At 37.7% G+C, this 22,153-nt stretch overlaps 1 protein-coding gene across 3 annotated transcripts in view; it reads left to right on the top strand.

Moving 5' to 3' along the window:
• Positions 1-22,153, top strand: part of CDKL5 (cyclin dependent kinase like 5) — a 187,525-nt gene that overhangs the window by 105,896 nt on the left and 59,476 nt on the right. For all 3 annotated transcript variants that reach the window (XM_081222836.1, XM_081222834.1, XM_081222835.1), the window contains 2 exons: positions 10,254-10,299; positions 20,244-20,380. In XM_081222836.1, the coding sequence (XP_081078962.1) occupies positions 10,254-10,299; positions 20,244-20,380 (183 nt within the window). The remainder of the gene's footprint in view (positions 1-10,253; positions 10,300-20,243; positions 20,381-22,153) is intronic.

Here is a 22,153-nt window from a genome sequence, read left to right as displayed (position 1 = left end):
ATATCAGATAAAATAGACTTTAAAGAATGTTACAAGGAAGGACACTACATAATGATCAAGGGATCAATCCAAGAAGAAGATACAACAATTATAAATATATACACACCCAACATAGGAGCACCTCAATACATAAGGCAACTGGTAACAGCTATAAAAGAGGAAATGGACAGTAACACAATAATAGTGGGGGGGCTTTAACACCTCACTTAACACCAACGGACAGATCATCCAAAGTGAAAATAAATAAGGAAACGGAAGCTTTAAATGACACAATAGACCAGATAGATTTAATTGATATTTATAGGACATTCCATCCAAAAACAGCACATTAAACTTTCTTCTCAAGTGTGCATGGAACATTCTCCAGGATAGATCACATCTTGGGTCACAAATCAAGCCTCAGTAAATTTAAGAAAATTGAAATCATAGCAAGCATCTTTTCTGACCACAGTGCTATGAGATTACAAATGAATTAATTACAGGGAAAAAAACGTAAAAAACACAAACACATGGAGGCTAAACAATACGTGACTAAAGAACCAAGAGATCACTGAAGAAATCAAAGAGGAAATCAAAAAATACCTAGAGAGGGCTTCCCTGGTGGCGCAGTGGTTGAGAGTCCGTCTGCCGATGCAGGGGACACGGGTTCGTGCCCCGGTCTGGGAAGAGCCCACATGCTGCAGAGCAGCTAGGCCCGTGAGCCATGGCCGCTGAGCCTGCGCGTCCAGAGCCTGTGCTCCGCAAGGGGAGAGACCACAAGAGTGAGAGGCCCGCGTACCACAAAAAAAAAAAAAAAAAAAAAAAAAATACCTAGAGAAACATGACAATCCAAAACCTATGGGATGCGGCAAAAGCAGTTCTAAGAAGGAAGTTTATAGCTATACAAGCCTACCTCAAAAAACAAAAAAAATCTCAAATAAACAATCTAACCTTACACCTAAAGGAACTAGAGAAAGAAGAACAAACAAAACCCAAAGTTAGCAGAAGAAAAGATATAAAGATCAGAGCAGAAATAAATGAAATAGAAACAAAGAAAACAATAGCAAAGATCAGTAAAACTAAAAGCTGTTTCTTTGAGAAGGTAAACAAAATTGATAAACCGATAGCCAGACTCATCAAGAAAAAGAGGGAGAGGGCTCAAATCAATAAAATTAGAAATGAAAAAGGAGAAGTTACAACAGACACCACAGAAATACAAAGCATCCTAAGAGACTACTACAAGCAACTCTATGCCAATAAAATGGACAACCTGGAAGAAATGGACAAATTCTTAAAAAAAGTATAACCTTCCAAGACTGAACCAGGAAGAAGTAGAAAATATGAACAGACCAATCACAAGTAATGAAATTGAGACTGTGATTAAAGATCTTCCAACAAACAAAAGTCCAGGCCCAGGTGGCTTCACAGGTGAAATCTATCAAACATTTAGAGAAGAACTAACACCCATCCTTCCCAAATTCTTCCCAAAAATTGCAGAGGAAGGAACACTCCCAAACTCATTCTATGGGGCCACCATCACCCTGATACCAAAACCAGACAAAGATACTACAAAAAAAGAAAATTACAGACCAATATCACTGATGAATATAGATGCAAAAATCCTCAACAAAATACTAGCAAACAGAATCAACAACACATTAAAAGGATCATACACCATGATCAAGTGGGATTTATCCCGGGGATGCAAGGATTCTTCAATATACGCAAATCAATCAATGTGATACACCATATTAACAAATTGAAGAATAAAAACCATATGATCATCTCAATAGATGCAGAAAAAGCTTTTGACAAAATTCAACACCCATTTATGATAAAAACTCTCCAGAAAGTGGGCATAGAGGGAACCTGCCTCAACATAATAAAGGCCATATACTGCAAACCCACAGCAAACATCATTCTCAATGGTGAAAAACTGAAAGCATTTCCTCTAAGATCAGGAACAAGACAAGGACGTCCACTCTCACCACTGTTATTCAACATAGTTTTGGAAGTCCTAGCCACGGCAATCAGAGAAGGAAAAGAAATAAAAGGAATACAAATTGGAAAAGAAGAAGTAAAACTGTCACTGTCTGCAGATGACATACTATACATAGAGAATCCTAAAGATGCCACCAGAAAACTACTAGAGCTAATCAATGAATTTGGTAAAGTTGCAGGTTACAAAATTAACGTACAGAAATCTCTTGCATTCCTATATGCTAATAATGAAAAGTCTGAAACTGAAATTAATGAAGCACTCCCATTTACCATTGCAACAAAAAGAATAAAATACCTAGGAACAAACCTACCTAGGCAGACAAAAGACCTATATGCAGAAAACTATAAGACACTGATGAAAGAAATTAAAGATGGTACTAACAGATGGAGAGATATACCATGTTTTTGGATTGGAAGAATCAATATCATGAAAAAGACTATACTACCCAAAGCAATCTACAGATTAAGTGCAATCCCTATCAAATTACCAATGGCATTTTTTACAGAACTAGAACAAAAAATCTTAAAATTTGTATGGAGACACAAAAGACCCTGAATAGCCAAAGCAGTCTTAAGGGAAAGAATGCTGAGGTGGAGGAATCAGACTCCCAGACTTCAGACTATACTACAAAGCTACAGTAATGAAGACAATATGGTACTGGCACAAAGGCAGAAATATAGATCAATGGAACAGGATAGAAAGCCCAGAGATAAACCCATGCACTTATGGTCAACTAATCTATGACAAAGGAGGCAAGGATATACAATGGAAAAAAGACAGTCTCTTCAATTAGTGGGCTGGGAAAACTGGACAGCTACATGTAAAAGAATGAAATTAGAACACTCCCTGACACCATACGCAAAAATAAACTCAAAATAGATTCGAGACCTAAATGTAAGACCAGACACTATAAAACTCTTAGAGGAAAACATAGGAAGAACACTCTTTGACATAAAGCACAGCAAGATCTTTTTTGATCCACCTCCTAGAGTAATGGAAATAAAAACAAAAATAAACTAGTGGGGCCTAATGAAACTTAAAAGCTTTTGCACAGCAAAGGAAACCATAAACAAGATGAAAAGACAACCCTCAGAATGGAAGAAAATATTTGCAAATGAATCAACGGACAAAGGATTAATCTCCAAAATATATAAACAGCTCATGCATCTCAATATTCAAAAAACAAACAACCCAATCAAAAAATGGGCAGAAGACCTAAATAGACATTTCTCCAAAGAAGACATACAGATGGCCGAGAAGCACTTGAAAAGCTGCTCAACCACTATGGAGAACAGTATGGAGGTCCCTTAAAAAACTAAGAATAGAATTACCCTATGATCCAGCAATCCCATTACTGGGCATATACCCAGAGAAAACCATAATTCAAAAAGATACAGGCACCCCAGTGTTCATTGCAGCACTATTTACAATAACCAGGTCATGGAAGCAACCTAAATACCCATCGACAGATGAATGGATAAAGAAGGTGTGGTACATATATACAATGGAATATTACTCAGCCATAAAAAGGAACGAAACTGGGTCATTTGTTGAGACGTGGATGGATCTAGAGACTGTCATACAGAGTGAAGTCAGAAAAAGAAAAACAAATATCATATATTAACGCATATATGTGGAACCTAGGAAAATGGTACAGATGAACCAGTGTTTGCAGGGCAGAAATTGAGACACAGATGTAGAGAACAAACGTATGGACACCAAGGGGGTAAAGCGGCAGGGGGGTGGGGGTGTGATGAATTGGGTGATTGGGATTGACACGTATACACTGATGTGTATAAAATTGATGACTCGTGAGAACCTGCTGTATAAAAAAATAAATAGAATAAAATTCAAGGGCTTCCCTGGTGGCACAGTGGTTGAGAGTCCGCCTGCCAATGCAGGGGACACGAGTTCGCGCCCCGGTCCGGGAAGATCCCACATGCCGTGGAGCGGCTAGGCCCGTGAGCCATGGCCGCTGAGCCTGCGCGTCCGGAGCCTGTGCTCCGCAACGGGAGAGGCCACAACAGTGAGAGGTCCGCGTACCGCAAATAAATAAATAAATAAATAAATAGAATTCAAAAAAGAAATAAAATAAATTAAAAAAAGAAATATAAGCCCTAGAGGTATTTTTCTGTTTGTTACTCTTCACAAAATTTAGTTTTCATTCTCTTTCTAATTTTTTTTTTCAGTTTTAGAAATTTATTCTGGGAAACGTTAAATGCCTTGATATAGCTTATTCCCTCATGAAGGTAGTAGTACGATTCAGGAACCTCTGTCTTTCTGCATTCCAAAGTAATATAATTCCTATTTTGAGGCAAAATTAAGGGTGAGACATGGAATTATCATTAGTGTTTACTTATATATTTTATTACATCCTTAGCTTGTTATTGAAAATGTGAGCTCTTAACTAACTCATTGCTTAAACAAGTAAGCAGTTTACACCTATCTTGTTAACTACAGCTGGTGACATTCTCTTGCAGACATTGTGGGGGCAATGGTGTGCTTTTGTGAATAAGTTGAATTTAAAACGCAGTTCTTTGGAGTTATTTTTCATATATTTGTTCTTTGTCTACACCTGTATTACATGTAGCTTCTCAGGGTGGTGGCATGAATTTATTTAAAAGCAAAACCAAAAACTCATAAAAGTTCTGTAAGCTAAGAAACTGAACACTGAAGATCATTGGCAAAGTCCAGGGGGATAGATTGAACAATACATGCTACCTGTTCTACTTTCTGAACCAGAATAGGGAAAACTGTCCAAAGGGAATAGGAAAAGACCTGGACCGATGCCCACATGCGGCCCAGCCTCAGACCAGCCAACCCAACTGGAAAGATGTTTGCTAAGGATCCAGGTTTTGAAATTGGGCTCTGGTGCATCAATCTGCCTTTGAAATTGAGGTTGCTAAAAAACCCAACTACCTGTTTTGCTGCCAGACACCAAGCGTGGTGGATCTCTTCTTATCTTAGTGAGGATGAGTTAAAAATGGGAGTCAGGATGCGGCTTATGAAAAGACATGGCTACCCATTTCTTTCACTGCTCTGAAGATTTAAGAGCAACACATAGTTCTAAAAGAATTTTTTTTGTAACAAGCAGATGAAGTTGTCTCCTGAAGGAAAGCCAGGAGGATATGACCTCTGTAGTGATAACAAGCTGAAACAAGGCAAAAATTGCAGAAGTCGGCTGAGATAAGGAAAGAAGATGAAGAAACCTAAAATGAAAGAAGTAAAAGAACATTTATTGAACACCTACTATGCGCCTGCCATTCTAGGCATTTGTGATGCAGTAGTAAACAAAACATATAAAGCAATTGTGAAAAGTTCAACCTAAAAGTTACAAGATTTCTAGTGGAAAGTATTTAAAAAATAGGAGTAGAAACAACATTTAAGGTTGCTAGAAGAAAACCCCTAGATATATTCTGATAATTTAAAATTTCCATTCCAAGGAAAAGGAAAAGCCCTAACAGCATAACAGCATCGAGGCAGAAAAAAAGAAGTTATCTACATCCGAACAAAAACCAAACTGACCTCAGAGTTCTTTTCTACAACACAAATACCGGAAGACCATCAGGGCATCGCTAGCCCATTTGGAGCCTTATGTGGATTAGAAAATGGCAATTCTTTTAAGATCTTTCATTTTCTTTTCTTTTTCTTTTTTGTTTGGCCAAGCCACGTGGCTTGTGGGATCTTAGTTCCCTGACCAGCGACTGAACCTGGGCCCTCAGCAGTGAAAGCGCGGAGTCCTAACTTGGACTGCCAGGGAATTCCCTTCATTTTCTTCTTCTTGGAAAAGTATCTTAGTGTGCGGATTTTGTTACGACAAGACACTTTACTCCTAACTACTGGAAAGTTGCTTTAATAAACATACAAACCTGAGACATCTATGATGTGAATGGCACTTTCCAGGGCTTTGCAGGACACACAACCTTACAGTGACCCTGAGGATGGTGGAGAACATAAGGGTTTCTTCCTGAGAATTTTGTGCCTTCCAAGTTGCCATTCACATGTGAGAACTTTCAGATATATGTAAAGACCTGGAAAATAGGATACTTACTCAGAAAGCCGTCCAAAGATAAATAGTGGCTGAGCAAAAACTTAATGCAAATTGAACACTCAAATATGTGAAAAACCACCATAGGAAATATGTAAAGAAATAGAGACTATACACCTGTAACTAACACAGCAGTGTAAATCAACTATATTTCAATAAAAAATTTTTTTCAAATGATCCAGACTCAGAGATATAGAGAACAGGCATGTGGTTACCAAGGGGGAGAGGGGTAGGGAAAGGAAGGATTAGGAATTTGGGATTAACATATGCAAACTATTATACATAGGGTGGATAAACAACAAGGTCCTACCGTATAGTACAGGGAACTATATTCAATATCCTGTGATAAACCATAATGGAAAAGAATATGAAAAAGCATATATATGTAAAACTGAATCACTTTGCTGTACAGCAGAAATTGATCCAACACTGTAAGTCGACTATACTTCAATAAAAATTTTAAAAATAATAAAAATAAAAATGAACATGATCCAACTATATGCTGTCTATGAAAGACTCACTTTAGATCCAAAGAGACAAAAAGGTTGAAGTGGGAGAATGGAAAGAGATATTCCACAGAAATAGTAACCAAAAGAGAACAAGTGATTATATTATATATTATCAGACAAAATAGACTTTAATTTTTTTTTAAAAGGTTACAAGAGACAAGGACATTATACATTAACAAAAAGGTCAAATGTAGGTGACTTCCCTGGCAGTGCAGTGGTTAAGACTCCACACTTCCATTGCAGGGGGCACAGGTTCCATCCCTAGCCAGGGAAATAAGATCCAACATGCTGCAAAATGTGGCCCCAAAAAATGAGGTCAAATATAGCAAGAGGATAACAAAAAAAAAAAAAAAAAAAGAAAGAGAGACTAAATATAATAGCTCATGTGTGTATAATTACAAATTAAATATAGCAGCCAAAACCTATTCTCAATAATAAATTCATTTAACAAAATGATATAAGAAGTATCAGGGTCAGTAACCCCAGAGTAATTTAAAACAGTTTAAGGTCACAGTAATTTAAACTGGTTCTGGCATAAGAATCAACAGGTCAATAGTATAGACTAGATTAAAAAGCTCTGAAAGAAAATCTAGAGTATATATATATAAGGATGCTAAGATGCAACAGAACTAAAAATCCATGGTAAAAGGTATTGGGAAAATTGGTTCAGTTTTTAGAAATTTAAATTTAGATTCCCTCACCATATAGCATATTAAAATAAATTACAAGTGAATAAAGACTTAAGGAACAAGATTAAATCATTGAGATATCGAGACAGATAAATGTGGATGAATATTAATCATATACAAGCTAAGTAAGGAGTTTGAGCACAAAAGTTGTGCACCTAATAACAAAGGCATGTATCAATAAATTTGACTATATAATAATAAACTGTGTTCAGCAACAATAACAACAACACCCAAATAATTCCATGTCCACAACAATCTGGGGAAAATATTTGTAACAAAATTTGTCAACAAATTCACATTCATGAATCAGTAAGAAAAACATTAAGCTTAGTACACCTTATTTCACTTACCAGTTCATAGAAGCAAACCTTTGATCTCATTGGTGTCTAAAGATTTTTTTAATGATTGTATTTAGTGTTGGCTATGGTTGTAGCGTGGGTTCTCATGCTGCTGAAGGGAACTGTAAAGTGATATATTTTTGGATATCAGTTTGGCAGTATTAGGAGCCTTTACCGTTCATACCCTTTAACCCAGTTATATCAGTTACAGAATTTACTTTATGGAAATGAAGATGCAGATGTTGAAGTATGTTCATTGATAGACTGGTTAAATAACTATCCATTAAAAATGGTGGTTTTAAAAATTATTTAATGACAGGTCAAATGTTCCTTATACAATATCAAGTGAAATAAAAGCAACACACAACACAATATATGTGTTCTCAAATTCTTCCAATTTGAGAAAAATTTACTGGAAGAAAATATACCAAAATGTTATTAGGAAGGGTTATATATTTTTTTATTTCTTTTTATGCTCCTTTTATACTCTTATACCCCTTTATGTTCTTTTATATGAGTTTGTATTATTTTTATAAGTAGTTTGAATAAAAGTAAAATGTTAAATTTTTTCCAGCGTCTTCTGCCCTCGATTGCATGTGTTTTCCACCAAACATTGGATTTTATGTAGAAAACTTCCGTCTGTTTGGCTTTGTTGTATAAGTAAATGTATAAACCATATTGAGTGTGTATGTGTCTGTGTGTGAGTGTTGAGGAGAAAGAGGATTTTCATGGTATCGGTGAAAGGATAAATAAAAGAATAAACATTTCATCTTATTTGACCCCCCTTCGGGCAACTGTTTTATACTGTAAATTCTATTTATGAGATGCCAGGAGAAAAAAATGTGATGAATTTCTTTCTTCAAGATGGTAGTCATAAATTTAAATAGGTAGTCATATCAGTGGACAGTTTTGACCTAAGCAAGACCTTTTATAAAATCAGGCAAAGTTTTAACACTTAGTATGCCATTTAAAAAATGTGCAATATAGGATGAAATGGTACCTGGAACAACACTCAGTTGAAATGTGGGCAGTCCTCCTCTCTTCCTGGATGCAATCCTGTTGCCCCTTTCTTTGTTCTGTGAGCAGTTTCTTGATAGGGCTTTGTACTTTCTCTTAGGCCACAGGTAGGTTGCTAGCTAGAGCCATTTGAAAAGGAGCAGGGTAAGAAAACAGTGTCAGTGTATTAAGAGAGAGTAGCATACCTAGCAGAGTTACCTGGTACTACCTATACTAATATTCTAGATGATCATCCTCCACATCACTTTGACTTTGCAGTTATTCCTTCTCAATAATGAAACAGTTACAATATCAGAAAGTACCTGGGTGGCTGAGTTTAAGTCAGAAGGTCTGCTGATGTAGAAATAAATTGTATCCCCAAAGCTCTCTGTACTCTACAATTCTATTCCTCCCTTAAAAACAAAAACATAATGACCTTAATAAGAATCTTTTTCCTCAATAGCCTATAGCACTTTCAGATAATTTTTCCCCTGTAACACAAATATGAAAGCTGGTATTTTCTTCTTTTTTCAACGGGCAGGTGAGAAACAGGGTTTGATTTACAGATATAGTTACGATTCAGTTTGTCTTTCAGCATAATGACTGAAATGGTAGCTTTTTTAAAGTTTCTTTTTTTCCCCCCTACTTATTTGATTCTCTTTGCTTTTGTAAGGAATCTAGGAGAAAAGCATATTTTTTAATAAGTTAATGATTTTGTACCCTGTTGGTTATTGCCTCGTATTGTGTCTGTTTTTCAAGTCTTTGTTTTGATGCAGGGACAAAGTTTCATAAAAGATTTGCTCTTACAGATCTGAAAGTATACCCACTTAGAGTAAAAAAGAACAGGCCTGAATCATTCAGAAGACCTTTTTATATGACATGTTGGCTTTGAAGAATCTATATATTATTTTACCAAAAGCTTTTTTATTCCTTTCATAGACTAGAATATCTTACATGAATTATTTAGCCTAGTTATACTTAATCTTTAGCGTTTTCAGTTCCTTCCCAGCCTTTATTTTCTTGTCTTCCAGCCACAAAAGACCAAAAAAAAGGATTTGTGATGTTTTCAGTTTAAAATAGGGTTCTTCTCACCAACTACTTCTGCTAGTTCAGGAGAGCTAAATAAAGGCAGGGGAAAGTTGGTGATTGGTATTTGGTGGCAAATGTTTATCCCACTTTGGATATGAAATGGCTATCAATGGGGAAGAGCTGGTGAACAACTAGATAGGTTTGTTAGGAAGAGGTAAGTGAAGGGAGGAGACTTGGAAGAGGTATTCTGCTACCAGCAACTACCAAGTATTATAGAAGCCTTTTCTCTGGTCTTAGAAACCCAATTAAATGTGTCCCTGGGTTTCAGAGGGCAGTATAGATGCCAGTCTATTGTCAGCCATCCTGGCACTTTTGCGTAGTCTCAAGACATTGACACTGCTGGTTCATCCATATTTTATTGCCAAATCTGCTCTTCGTCCCCCAGCCCCTCCCCCTTCTCCTTTTTCTTCCCTGACAATGCCTGCAGGGTAGTAAGAAAGAGAATTTTGGAACTGAGAAATGAGGGACTGGGGAGGAGGAGGATTTATTTTTTATTCTCTGGGTTCTTGCTACTCTGTTTCAGAATGTACCCCCAGACAGTTGGGATTCCCTGTTTGAAAAACACTGGAGAATGACTTTTCTTCTGCCTCTTTTCCTTTGCAGGAAACGCATGAAATTGTGGCAATCAAGAAATTCAAGGACAGTGAAGGTATATATATATATACTTTTTCTTTTTATATTTAGTTTTTGTGAATAGAATATGGAAGAGATGAAATCTAGCTGATTAGACTGTGTTCCTCAGATTTTACAGTCTCAATCTCAGTAAATATATCTTAATTATCATCATGCTTTGCTTTGAAACATTTAGTTCCTCCCGTGTGAATCTTTTCAAATCTCATGATACCAGAAAATTCATCTTGTGTTTTAAGGGACAGTCAACACTGGAAATCTTGCTTCAAATGCTGGATAGAAGACATGCTATTTACACTGTTTCTAAATACTAACAGTTTAAAATGATAAAACTTACTTGAAGTAAATACTTCCTGGGTTCACACAAGTAGCAAGTGCTATGTTAAAGGCTTCAATATTGGTTACTGCGATCTCTGCTTCCTAGTTAGCTAGAAAGATAAAGATAAGTGGTATGTAAACAGTACAGAGGGAATGGTTTTATATTTAGGATAACTCATTGGGAAAATAAAAGCTTTTCAAGAAGAAATACCATACTTGGAGGCTTTGGTCACACATCCAGACCATTTCAAATGGAGTATTAAAACTACCCTATCCTGGGCAAGAAAGTTTAAAATAAAGGATTAACAACAAAAAAAAATAATGCACCAAAAAAAAAGTAATGTACAAAAGAAAAAATAAATAAAGCATTTCATTAGGCCATTAGGTTTTAAATCCAGACTCTTGGCCATCCAAATACAGCCAAGTAGAAAAACTGACCACAAAGACACACATGGATGGCCTTTAAGAAGCTCTAGGCAGCATTTTTTCAATTTTTTTTTTGACAGAGATCCCACAGCAGAAGTATTTTTTACCTCCTACACAGTATCCTCATACATAATGTCATATATATAACTGAAGCAAAAGTTTCACAAAATTACTTATTTTACTAATGTGAGGTTCTCCATTTTCTGTTTTTTCTTGCTCATATAAATTCATATAAGCGCCTATTTGGGCATGAAATACTTTGATGTCACCACTAATGAGTCACAACCTGCCATTTGAAAACAAGTGCTGCAGGAGTAAGAGGCCCCACCATAGCATCAACCTTCATATTTAATTGGAAGTGTGACAATAGGCATTCATAGCCTACCGTCATCAGCACACAGTGACTGTGATGTAAGACACCAGCCTCTGTATTTGTGAAGTTTCATCACGCCTACCTTAGAGACTTAGCAAACATTAAATAACAAAAGGGCCTCGCTAACAACTCCTGGGGTAGATGCAGTAGTATTTGATGTAACCCAGCTTTGATGTGCTGGTTATGTGGAGCACAAGCACATCAGCCAGGAATTTTAGCATTGGCTTGGCAGCCTTAAGGAGAAGGCAACAAAAAAATACTTTAGCTTGTTCTTTAAAAACAACCAAAAAAGCCCTGCTTCCAATCATGCACCCATAGTCTAGTGGGAATCAATAGCCCCAGGCCAACCCCCTAGGAGACCATTGGAAATAAGCTCTTTGAGCAGTGGCTTTGGGCTAACCGCAGGTGGCCAGGAGACAAATGGTGATCTACTAAAAAGAGTGGTTGCAACAGTAGATCAAAGCATGACCTTTGCCTGTATATAAAGACTTCTGGCTGTGCATTCATCTTGTAAGGCACATTGTCAACCATCAGCTACCACCAAAAATAATAATTGTCATCAAATTTTTGAAAAGCAGTGCAATCTAGGCCATGTATGTCATTGCTGTTTTTAAGAAAACTAAATACCCAATTCTTCATAACCTCTATCCTATGAATACCAATTCTTAGCTTCAATTAAACAATATATTAGTCCCTGAATTACAGTACCTTCAGATTGGCAATCAGTAGTGTATCTGTTAAAATTCATTGAGCACTGGGGACTTCCCTGGCTGTCCAGCAATTAAGACTCCACACTTCCACTGCAGGGGGCTCGGGTTCGATCCCTGATCAGGGGAACTAAGATCCCACATGCCGTGTGGCACGGCCAAAAAAAAAAAGAAAAGAAAAGAAAAAGAAATTCATTGAGCACTGAGCCAGGTGCTATAAGAACAGTGAAGGTAAATCAGGTCCAGATACTTTCAAGAAGCTTCTGACCTATTAACAGAATTAAGACCTGTAAATAAAAGCAGTAAAATGGAGTAGAAAGCAGTCAGTGGCTGAATGACTTTGTATAATTTTGAGGTGAAAGAGTTTGTTTCTAGCTGTGGCATCCCAGGGGTGTATGGATAGTCTAAACATTATAGGAAACATTTGATCAGTTTTGATTTCACTGAGCTGACAGAACATGAATCCACTCTGCCCTCATCTCTGCTGGGCCATTATCAGTTGCCATACCTCACAGGCATGCAGCCGCATCACCCACCCACTTTGCAGATGGACAGCTTTGTAAGCGCGCCCATACATACTTCTAGAGGGACACTTCCTAAATATTTCAGCAATAGAATCTAAAAACATATCCAATTATTCATAACTTTCTAGTTCTAAGCCTATTCTAGGCACACTTTCCTATTGTTTCCAGTTCTCCCTGGGAGATCTCACACAATCTTTTCTGTCTTTACCCTTTTCCTCTCGTCAGATTAGTATCATGCTTAGTGGAAAGTAAGGGAAAATGTGTGGTAAACACCCTTTTGGAGTGTGAAGTGTACATAGATAGTCTAGTATAGGTGAGGATGTCCATTCAACCCCTGTGTAAACCACTTAGTTCTGTATCAGTTTATCATCTTAAATTTTAGTCAGGCTAATTATAATAAGAAATACAGTTTCATGATAATATTGCCCTTATTGTCATATAGCTCTCATGAATTTCTTTTATTAGTTACTCCGAATATATTCTTTTGATATTTTGGTAGTGACTTTTCCAAATCCAATGTTTAAAAATCTTCGTGAAGGTAATGAAATAATCCTGTGAAAGCATTGTTAAACTGAAATAGGATCTGAAATTGGTCTGACCCACGTTCAAGCTAATCAAGTATTCTTATGCTGATTATATCAAGGAATATTTTATGAGTATATATTACCTCCTGTTAGCTTTCAAAGATTATGATAATGTCCTGTTTTCTTGTTAAATTCATATGTATGCACAAATTTGCATGAAACATCTTTTAAACAACATTTTAAGGTAGACCACTCTTCAGTTCAAGAAGCCCTTATTATCCCAGGACAGTTGATTACTATTTAAAATGGAAACCAGGGGCTTCCCTGGTGGCGCAGTGGTTGAGAGTCCGCCTGCTGATGCAGGGGACACGGGTTCGTGCCCCGGTCCAGGAAGATCCCACATGCTGTGGAGCGGCTGAGCCTGCGCGTCCGGAGCCTGTGCTCCGCAACTGGAGAGACCACAACAGTGAGAGGCCCGCGTACCGCAAAATAAATAAATAAATAAAAATAAAATAAAATGGAAACCAAAATTTCATAGTAAATAAAAAGTTAGATCGGGAGTTTAAGTTGAAAAAATGAAACTAAAATTATAAAAAGTTTATCTTATAGTTAACACAATTTAGATTATAATAGCAACTATGTCCTGTTTCTTAGAAAAAAGAATAAATTGTTATCTTTTGGCAGGGTGGGGCAATTTTTACAGTAAAATTGTAGGCTAGGTCGTGAATGACTTTCACAATAAAAAGAAGGTCATTAAAAATATACAAAAGGCTTTTTCACTCTTCTCTTGGTTTTTGTATGTTCCTGTTTTTTTTGTCTTCATCCTTGTTCATTTTTTATTCTCCAGTTGTTAGCTGATATAACACCATCAGATCATTTATCAGTGTCTGTGCCTATGATTTTCCCTGAAAGACTTTGACACACTGGTGGGAATCAACACCTGTTAAAAGGAAGGAATGTTTGAGTGATGACACTTTTATTTGAGATCACTTCATTTGTTAATATTTTCTTGTTTCGATGACTTTTGCTTCTTTATACATCATCACAAATGTGGAGTCTCAGATAACGAATTCTGAATGATATCCTGAATGATAGTATTATAAATTTGTCTATTAATGTAAATTCCCACAGAGAAGCATTAACTAGTAAATACCTAACTGACCAGAAGTCTCCATAGAATTAATTCTGCTCAGTACATATTTGGATTTTTCTGAGAAGAGAAAAATGACTACAGACCAAAAAGATACTAGAGATTATTTAGTTAAAAGGTACTTTTCAGACTATGTATAATAATAAATTTAGCCTAATCCTCCTACCTTTCCTATAATTCCAATCTTGTACAATGAGATTTGATGTTCAGATGATAATCTTCTGTCACTATTGGATCATCATTTTCATGTACACGCATGTGCCAGTGTCTACCGTCCTCAATTTTTTAAATAATCCAAGAGCACTGATATAGATTAGATAGCTTTGGACCAGCAAGAATAAAAACACTGTTTAACCTTTAATTGAAGAAGTCCTGTGGTCTAAAATTTATATTTGACAAACATTTGGATCTTCTGATGTGATAACACCTTCTGTTTATATGAACTTTTCAGTCCTTCCTGAATGTATAGGTGATGGGGTGAGGAGGGATCCTCCCCACTTGTCACTGGGCCTCCGTACATGGCAAGGAGGCTGACTCTCAGGGAGCTGTGTTGTAATCCATGGTTAACATGGAATTTAGGTTGTGTCTTTGCTTTTATATCAAATAAAATTGCTTGCATTTCATATCCTGCTGCTGCTTATGTTTCTATAGATAAATATTTTACCTTGGAATGGACATCTTTGTTCTTAATCATGAGAAAATGTTTAATTGATCATCTGTTCTTTGCTCCAGTTTATTTCATCCTAATTTTTACCCGGACACTAGAAAGCTCTATCCTGATCTCGGGATCAGGGGAACTCTGGTCTCTTATTTTGTATATTTGTAGAAGACAAGGGTTCATAATCTTTAAATTCAAGAACCGGATTTCTCTGTAAGAGAGACTTTGAGACAAACTTTCCAAACCTTGGTTAAATAGAGAAATCAATTAACTAAGCTTGAGCATTCTGGCTAGTCATGATTTCACCACACTTCTTTTTAATGACCAAAATGGATCTCTTTCAAACTTCAGGGATTCTCCTAAGATTTGGTGAACATTTTGCACCTTTCATGGTTGAATACATTTCCATTGTGCTTCACCTGGCCTTCATCTCTGAAGATTTAAGTTTTCTCATCATTTTTGGTATACATGGCAGCAGCACCACCATTCAAAACCCCCTGGCCATGTTACTTGCCCTCCTGTTGATGTTCCTTCTTCAGTCAGGGCAACCAGACTCAAAAATGGCACCTTTATGATTTTGTGCAAGGATGGCTTGACTTTTCCCCACATTGTACCTGTTTAAAGGTCCATTATGGGAGGCCTCTTTGGCTATACAAAAATGTCAGGTCTGTGATTTCATAAAGTAGGTTATAGTTATTTCTGGATTTCTTTTCTAAGCCCACAGTTCTTTAAAAATAGTTTTACAGAAGCGTTTCTGCTCATCTGTAGATTTTTTTCTTTTCGTCACTTACTTATCTTTGCATTTCTTTTGCTCCTGTGATCTTTATTCTTAAAACTTGTTTTCTTTTACTTTGAATCTCCCTTCTTGCTTTTTAGGTGTATTAGCTTGCAGCCTTACTGGCAAGCTTAGAAATAGGTTAGTTGTTTTTTTTTTTATCTTAATGTTCTTTTTCTACCATACCATTTAGTCATCACTCAATAGAATTTATATAACTTTGTCATAATTGCTGCCTGTACTAAGCTAAACACCCTCCATGGTAATTGATGACCAGGTCCATCAGCATGCACATAAGCAGGAATCACATGGTGGAACCTTCAGCATCATCTAGTAGAACCCTAACTCTAGTTTACAGCTGAGGAACCACAGCTAGTATGTGATGAACTGAGACTAAGACACAGACCCCAGGATCTTCATTGAGTTTTTCTTCCGCCCACACCATGCTGCTTTGCCACATAGTTAAGCAGAAGCAGAGTCTAGACTTGGGTGTTCCGACTTGGGTGTTCCGACTCACTCTCCAAAGCACACTCACTGCCTTACACCAAGGCGCCTCCATCCCTGTGTTCTACTCGGTGTGACATTCCCTTCACTTACCCTGAGAAAGTTATTCTTTCTAGACTTGGTTTCTTTATTTGTGAACTGGAGGAGCCTAGCCTAAATAAAAAGCCATGAGATTATTTCAACTGAAAGACAGGGGTGTTTGTGCCCCCTTTAGTGGGCTGTGCTTCCACCTTTAAAAAACTGGCTCACTCAGCAGCTTTGCTACTTTCTGAACCTCTGAGGAGAGAAGCATTTGTAAGTGGAATGTTCATTCCTTTTCCCGATCATCTGATCATTTAGTGCCACAATTTTCATTATAAAGTACAGGGGGTAGGCCAGGAACCTTAAAAGTACTCAGAGGAACAAAATGATAGGATTTCCAAATAATGAAGAGTGTACATTTTGCTTGCACTTAGGGAATTAATAACTCCACTTTCTACCTGTTCCCATTCATTGCAATCTTAGTGCCAAAGTGCTTACCTCAACTTTTAATAACTATGACTGACACAAATTAGAGGAGCCTTCATTTCCTAAACAAGATGAGCTGCTCACATGAGGTGGTTTTGGCTCTGCATGCTAAGTGATTTTGTGAGCTTTTTGAAGACTCGTTTCCCTTTTCTCTCTAGCCATTGTTTAGCAAAGTCAGTATAGATTCAAATGATATAAATATATATAACAAAGTACCAAAATTCAATGAGGTTTAGGCTCATAATCAATGAGATTTTAATGAAGAGAAATCATGGATTATTAGATTTGGAAAAGGCCATGGGACTTTTTACGGTACATGTGTGGATGCAGAGGAGTGCCCATTTAATCATTTTATGAACGAAAAGTTAAATGGCTTGCCCAAAGTCACAAGTTACAGTGTTTGCTGGTTAAAAGGGTCCAAAATCTAGGTCTCCCAGATCCTACTCCAACGTTCCTTCTACGATAGCCATTCTGCTTTGGCCATTCGGCTTTATCTGTTAGCAAGGTGAAACTGCCACAAGTTGCTAATGATACAAAGCTCTCTTTTTTCAGTGCCAAGAAGTCGCCAAGCTTTTGATTAGAAAAGGTATTCCAACTTTATTTACCTTTGACTTTGTTGCACCATTTATTTGTAACCAGCTCCAGCATAGCTTAGGGATGTTCTAATGACCAAATATATATGTGTTCTTGACTCGGTGCAATCGGTTTTCTGGAGCCTCCATTTTTTATAATCACATATTGTAGAAGACTACCGGGGCAGAGGTGAATAGGGGAAAATAAATTCAGTTTGTCTTAACTGTCTGAAAAGCTGCCCTTTCAAAGTTCTGGAGAGAGAAGATTGAAAGCAGTGTCCTCAAAACTGAGAGGGCAAAGTGCCTATTGTTTGCTATCACATTGCTGCTTCCCATGTTTTAAGGGAATAAGAGCTAGCCACATATGGGCAAGGATTTCCTCATGGCACCAGTGAAGGCATTCGTGTAGGAAGTATTTATCGATCCCCTCTGTGCCGGGTCCGGTCCTAGGTGGTTGGGTGTGCGTTGATGAACAGCAAGCAACCTGTCCTCCTAGAGCTCTCGGATTAGCATGGGGATGGAGGCTTGCTTTGGTTTAGTGATCAAGTGACATCTAAACTGCAGCCTGAAGGAGCCAGCCCTGTAAAGAGTCTGGTAGTATAATGAGAGTTCTCGGCAGAGGGAACAAGCTCAAAGGCCCTAAGGTTGAAAAATAAAGTTTGGGGCTATTTTGGGAACCAAAAGACTAACGTGAGGGAGGGAGAGAAGGGCATGAGATGGGGATGGAAATGCAGACAAGGATCAGTTCATGAGTGGCATAGTTGTCTCTTGCTGAATTACTTCCTTATTAGAAGTAATTTTATTTGCTTCATATTGAGATCTGTGTGGCAGATCTTAGAGACAGGTGGATTTTAGTTTGATTACCCTAACCTTGGGAGTAACTCAGATGGGACAGCAGAGAAGCAGCTTAACCTTCTTCATAAGACTGAAGACTTTTAGCTTCCCTAGGCTTTAGCAGTTCTGACAGTTACAAAATACTACTTCTCTGGTCCAGCCCCAATTTGCAGAACAGCTGGACATTTATCCTCCCCACAAGCCTCTCAGCCACTTTGGGAAGTCCCCTAATCATGTCACACACATTGCCCCTACTGCCAGGTGGCCCCCCTGTTTCATGCTCTGACATGGGCACTGTGAGTACCCAGTTCCCAGTTGACCCCCCTGATGTGGGCTGGGCTGGTTTACTGCCTATGCTACTGTCAGCCTTTGCTACAGCTGCTTCCTGCCTTCTGATAGGCAGTATCTCTATCCTTTCCTAATCTGTGCTCCAGCATTCTCCCCAACAGTTTTCTTGAAGTAGGGAGAATATTTCCCTTGTCTAACCATTTCACAAAGGAGTGTTGACTTTGTTTTCTGTTTGTTACAGATATTCTGGGGCTACTGCAAAGCCCATGGTTTTGTTATAGTCTCTTTTCTTTAAACTCAGTTTGAATGGGGGTTAGAGGAATTCCCTGGTGGTCCAGTAGTTAGGACTTGGCGCTTTCACTGCTGGGTCCGGGTTCAATCCCTGGTCTGGGAACTAAGATCCCGCACTGCGAGGTGCGACCATAATCTGAGAAGTACTCCTGGTACTGCATTTAGGATCTCCCCTCCCCCTTTGGCCCCATTTAGGTTCTTTTCTCTTGTGTATCTTGCTTAGGAAACATTTCTTCCTTGAAGGCATCTTCATCTTTCTCGTCCCTGTCCCCAAACTATTTTCTACCTTCCCAGACATGCCTGAACTTGAGGGTTACACAGCTTAGACTTTAAAGCTAGGATTCTGACCATTACCCAAAACCTTGGGGCCAAATGTATTCTAGAATTCATAACTTTTAGATTTTAGAATGGAAATATGGCATGTCACTTTAGCATCCTGTAATCAGGTGTTATTTCTACAGCACAACATATGAATATTCATGCTAAGTAGGATAAACAAAGACTGTCAGTGGTCTCGTATTAGTTCAGGATTTGCCTCTAAAGAGATTTGCCTTAAAGTTAGAAAAAGTATTCAATTTTTAGACTGATTTTTTTTTTTTTTGGTTTTTGGAATGCAGATAAGGGATTATGAACCTATATCCTTCCTTGTATATACATATGTAAACATGACAGAATTTCCTGGCTAAATCTAAAGCTATTATAAAAACTCCTTTAACATGAAATATTGCCTTCCCTGCTCCCATGCCAGTTGATCCATTAGAGTTAATGTGACTTCTGTCCTTCTTCTGTGTCTGTGGGGGTTATCATGAGTGGAGTTGATGATACGGAAGGGTGTATTGGCTCAGCCTAAGTTCTCCATCCCAGTACAGCTACACTACCTGGGATGGACAGACGGACGTGCCAAAGGAGGACAGCAGGAACACGCAGCAGCCACTCTTCAAAGACAAGATCAGACACCCTTAGAGTTCCCTGCAACTTGACTGTGACCTGCATTGTGCATGCCTGGCATATAACCTCTGCTTACAGAGGTGACTCACATGCAGCCTGGGGAATAAAATGCTCTCTTAAGCCAAAGCTTCAGGCCAAACTTTAAAACATCAACTGCTACAGATGTTGCATAAAGGCTCCTCTGCACACTGATGTGGCTAATTCCTTTTTACCCTTTTAAACTCCTTCTTCCTCAGTATGTAGTGTTAGAGTTAAAATGACAGTGGATTTATATGTCATATCTATAAGTCTGTTTTACATATGTACTTTGCAGTAAGGAGTATAAGAAAATACAAGCAGAAAATTAGGTTCATGCTGGTCAAGTAAGCCTTTTCTTCTTTAAGTTTCTTATTCTTGATCCTTTCAACAAGAAAATGTGATATTGAATATTCCATCCTTGGACTTCTTATGCAGAGGTACTCAAAGTGGAAAGTGAAATTGGTATGTTTTCAATGTTCTTAGAATTTTTTGAATAGTGGTTTGAAAGCTTTAATTTTACTCTATTCACCATTGTTTACATTCTAGAAAATGAAGAAGTCAAGGAAACGACTTTACGAGAGCTTAAAATGCTTCGTACTCTCAAGCAGGAAAACATTGTGGAGTTAAAGGAAGCCTTTCGTCGGAGGGGGAAATTGTACTTGGTGTTTGAGTATGTTGAAAAAGTAAGTCACTAACTGACGCAATAGAGATTTGCCTCATTCTTTTATTTAGGGCCGTTTCTGATACTATTAAGGAAAGTATTATTATCTAGTATGATTTGTCATTGGGCTCATAATCTGACTTTAAAAATGACAGTAGTACCCATAATCATTAGAAGTCCTGAAAATATATTGAAGGATTTTGTACAATTTAACTGTAGAGAGATAATCTTAAATGTAAACAATGTATTGGTTTGGCTTCTGAAGTCTTAGACTCTATCTTCAACAAGTAATTTTTAGACTTGGTTTATTTTAATTAAACCTAAGCAAGGCCTCTGAGGGAGAGGCGTGTAAATTGTCAGTGATGACAGGCATAGGATGGGTGTCTGAATCAGACCTTGAGTGGCTAATGAGCGGGCTAATGAAGCAGCCTTTTGTGAATTGCCAGTGCCGTGGCTTTATCTGCGGGAAGAAGATGTGCCAGGAGCCATAAGGTAAAGCTTGAGGAGGTAGATAAGACCACAAGTAAGGAATTAGAAACATGGGAGAAAAGAAAAAAATCACACATTGTTCAAGTTGTCTCTGTAATTGCTTCAATTTTTTTTTTTAATTGTTAACTCGTAGTGACAGTTTTAATCATATGACCTAAGGGCAAATGTCCAATACCGTAAACAATATTGTGTGCCTATGAATTTCTTGGACAGCAGCTGACTTATCACAGGTGGTTATTGTCAAGAACTAAGTGCCTTAACAAGAGTAGAATAAACTGGAGTCAGACAGAACTTTTAGAGGTTTCCTTCCTGAGGAAAGGTGGATCCTCCTGATTTCCTGTTATTATCTAAAGAAGATTAAGACTGGAGAGGTTTATCTTTGCTTTAGTCAATTCCCAAGTGCTTTTTATGTCATAAATAACAGTATCACCACCAGCATCATCATCACAAAATGGAAAGCAGTGTTGCCAAGACAGGTGACCAGTAATGTGGCTTTTTAATTAATTCAACCTTTACAAGTTATTTTTCTAATTAATATATATATAGTGATTTCATTACAAGCAAAACTTGAAAAAATATTACAAGGCTCTTTGTTGTTTTAAAACACTGTTTTATGTTTCTTTTCAAAAATCTATTTAAAGGCTTCTTTTTCTGTGTCAATTTAGGTGTTTTGCTAAGGGGTACTTCCCACCAAAATAAAGCTGAAGTTTGATATTTTTTAAAAAGTTATGAAAAAGGATTGCTGTAAAATCAGATGCTTACTTTTTAGTTGTCAAAAATAATCATGCAGTTTGCAGTTTTCACTACCAAATAATAAAATTCTGACAGATCTATTTCAGTTATCTTTTTTATTTCTGTTCTACTCATGGTGATTGTTCATGGTTAATAACAATTTCATATGAAAAATGGAGAAATTACCTCTGTGTATCAGACACTATGTAATGTCTGCAATCTCTGCTGGTAAGTGGCAGAGCTGCTACTGGAACTCCAGTCCTCTGACCTGCAAGCCTGGGATTCTTGTGCTGGCCTTATGGTTTTTCAGTGGAAGGTGACCATCACCCTCCCATCAGTGGCAGTACCTAACGGTTGACAGTGAGTCTCAAGAGGGCAAGGAGAAAGATACTCTCAGGGGTAGGGGGTTGTAACAGAGACACAGGATTACAGTGGCTTAAACAAAATAGAAGTTTCTCTCTCAGGTACAAATACAAAGGTAGGCGGGTATGGTAACTCTGCTCCACAGCCATAGGAGACCCAGGTTGCTTCTGCCTTTCTGCTCTACCACCCCTGAAATTTGTCCTCAAGGTCA

The sequence above is a fragment of the Mesoplodon bidens genome (assembly GCF_964165515.1).
Source record: "Mesoplodon bidens genome assembly, chromosome: X".
Taxonomy (NCBI): Eukaryota; Metazoa; Chordata; class Mammalia; order Artiodactyla; family Ziphiidae; genus Mesoplodon; species Mesoplodon bidens.
The sequence above is the reverse complement of the archived record's forward strand: the minus strand, read 5'-3'. Positions and strand labels throughout refer to the sequence as shown.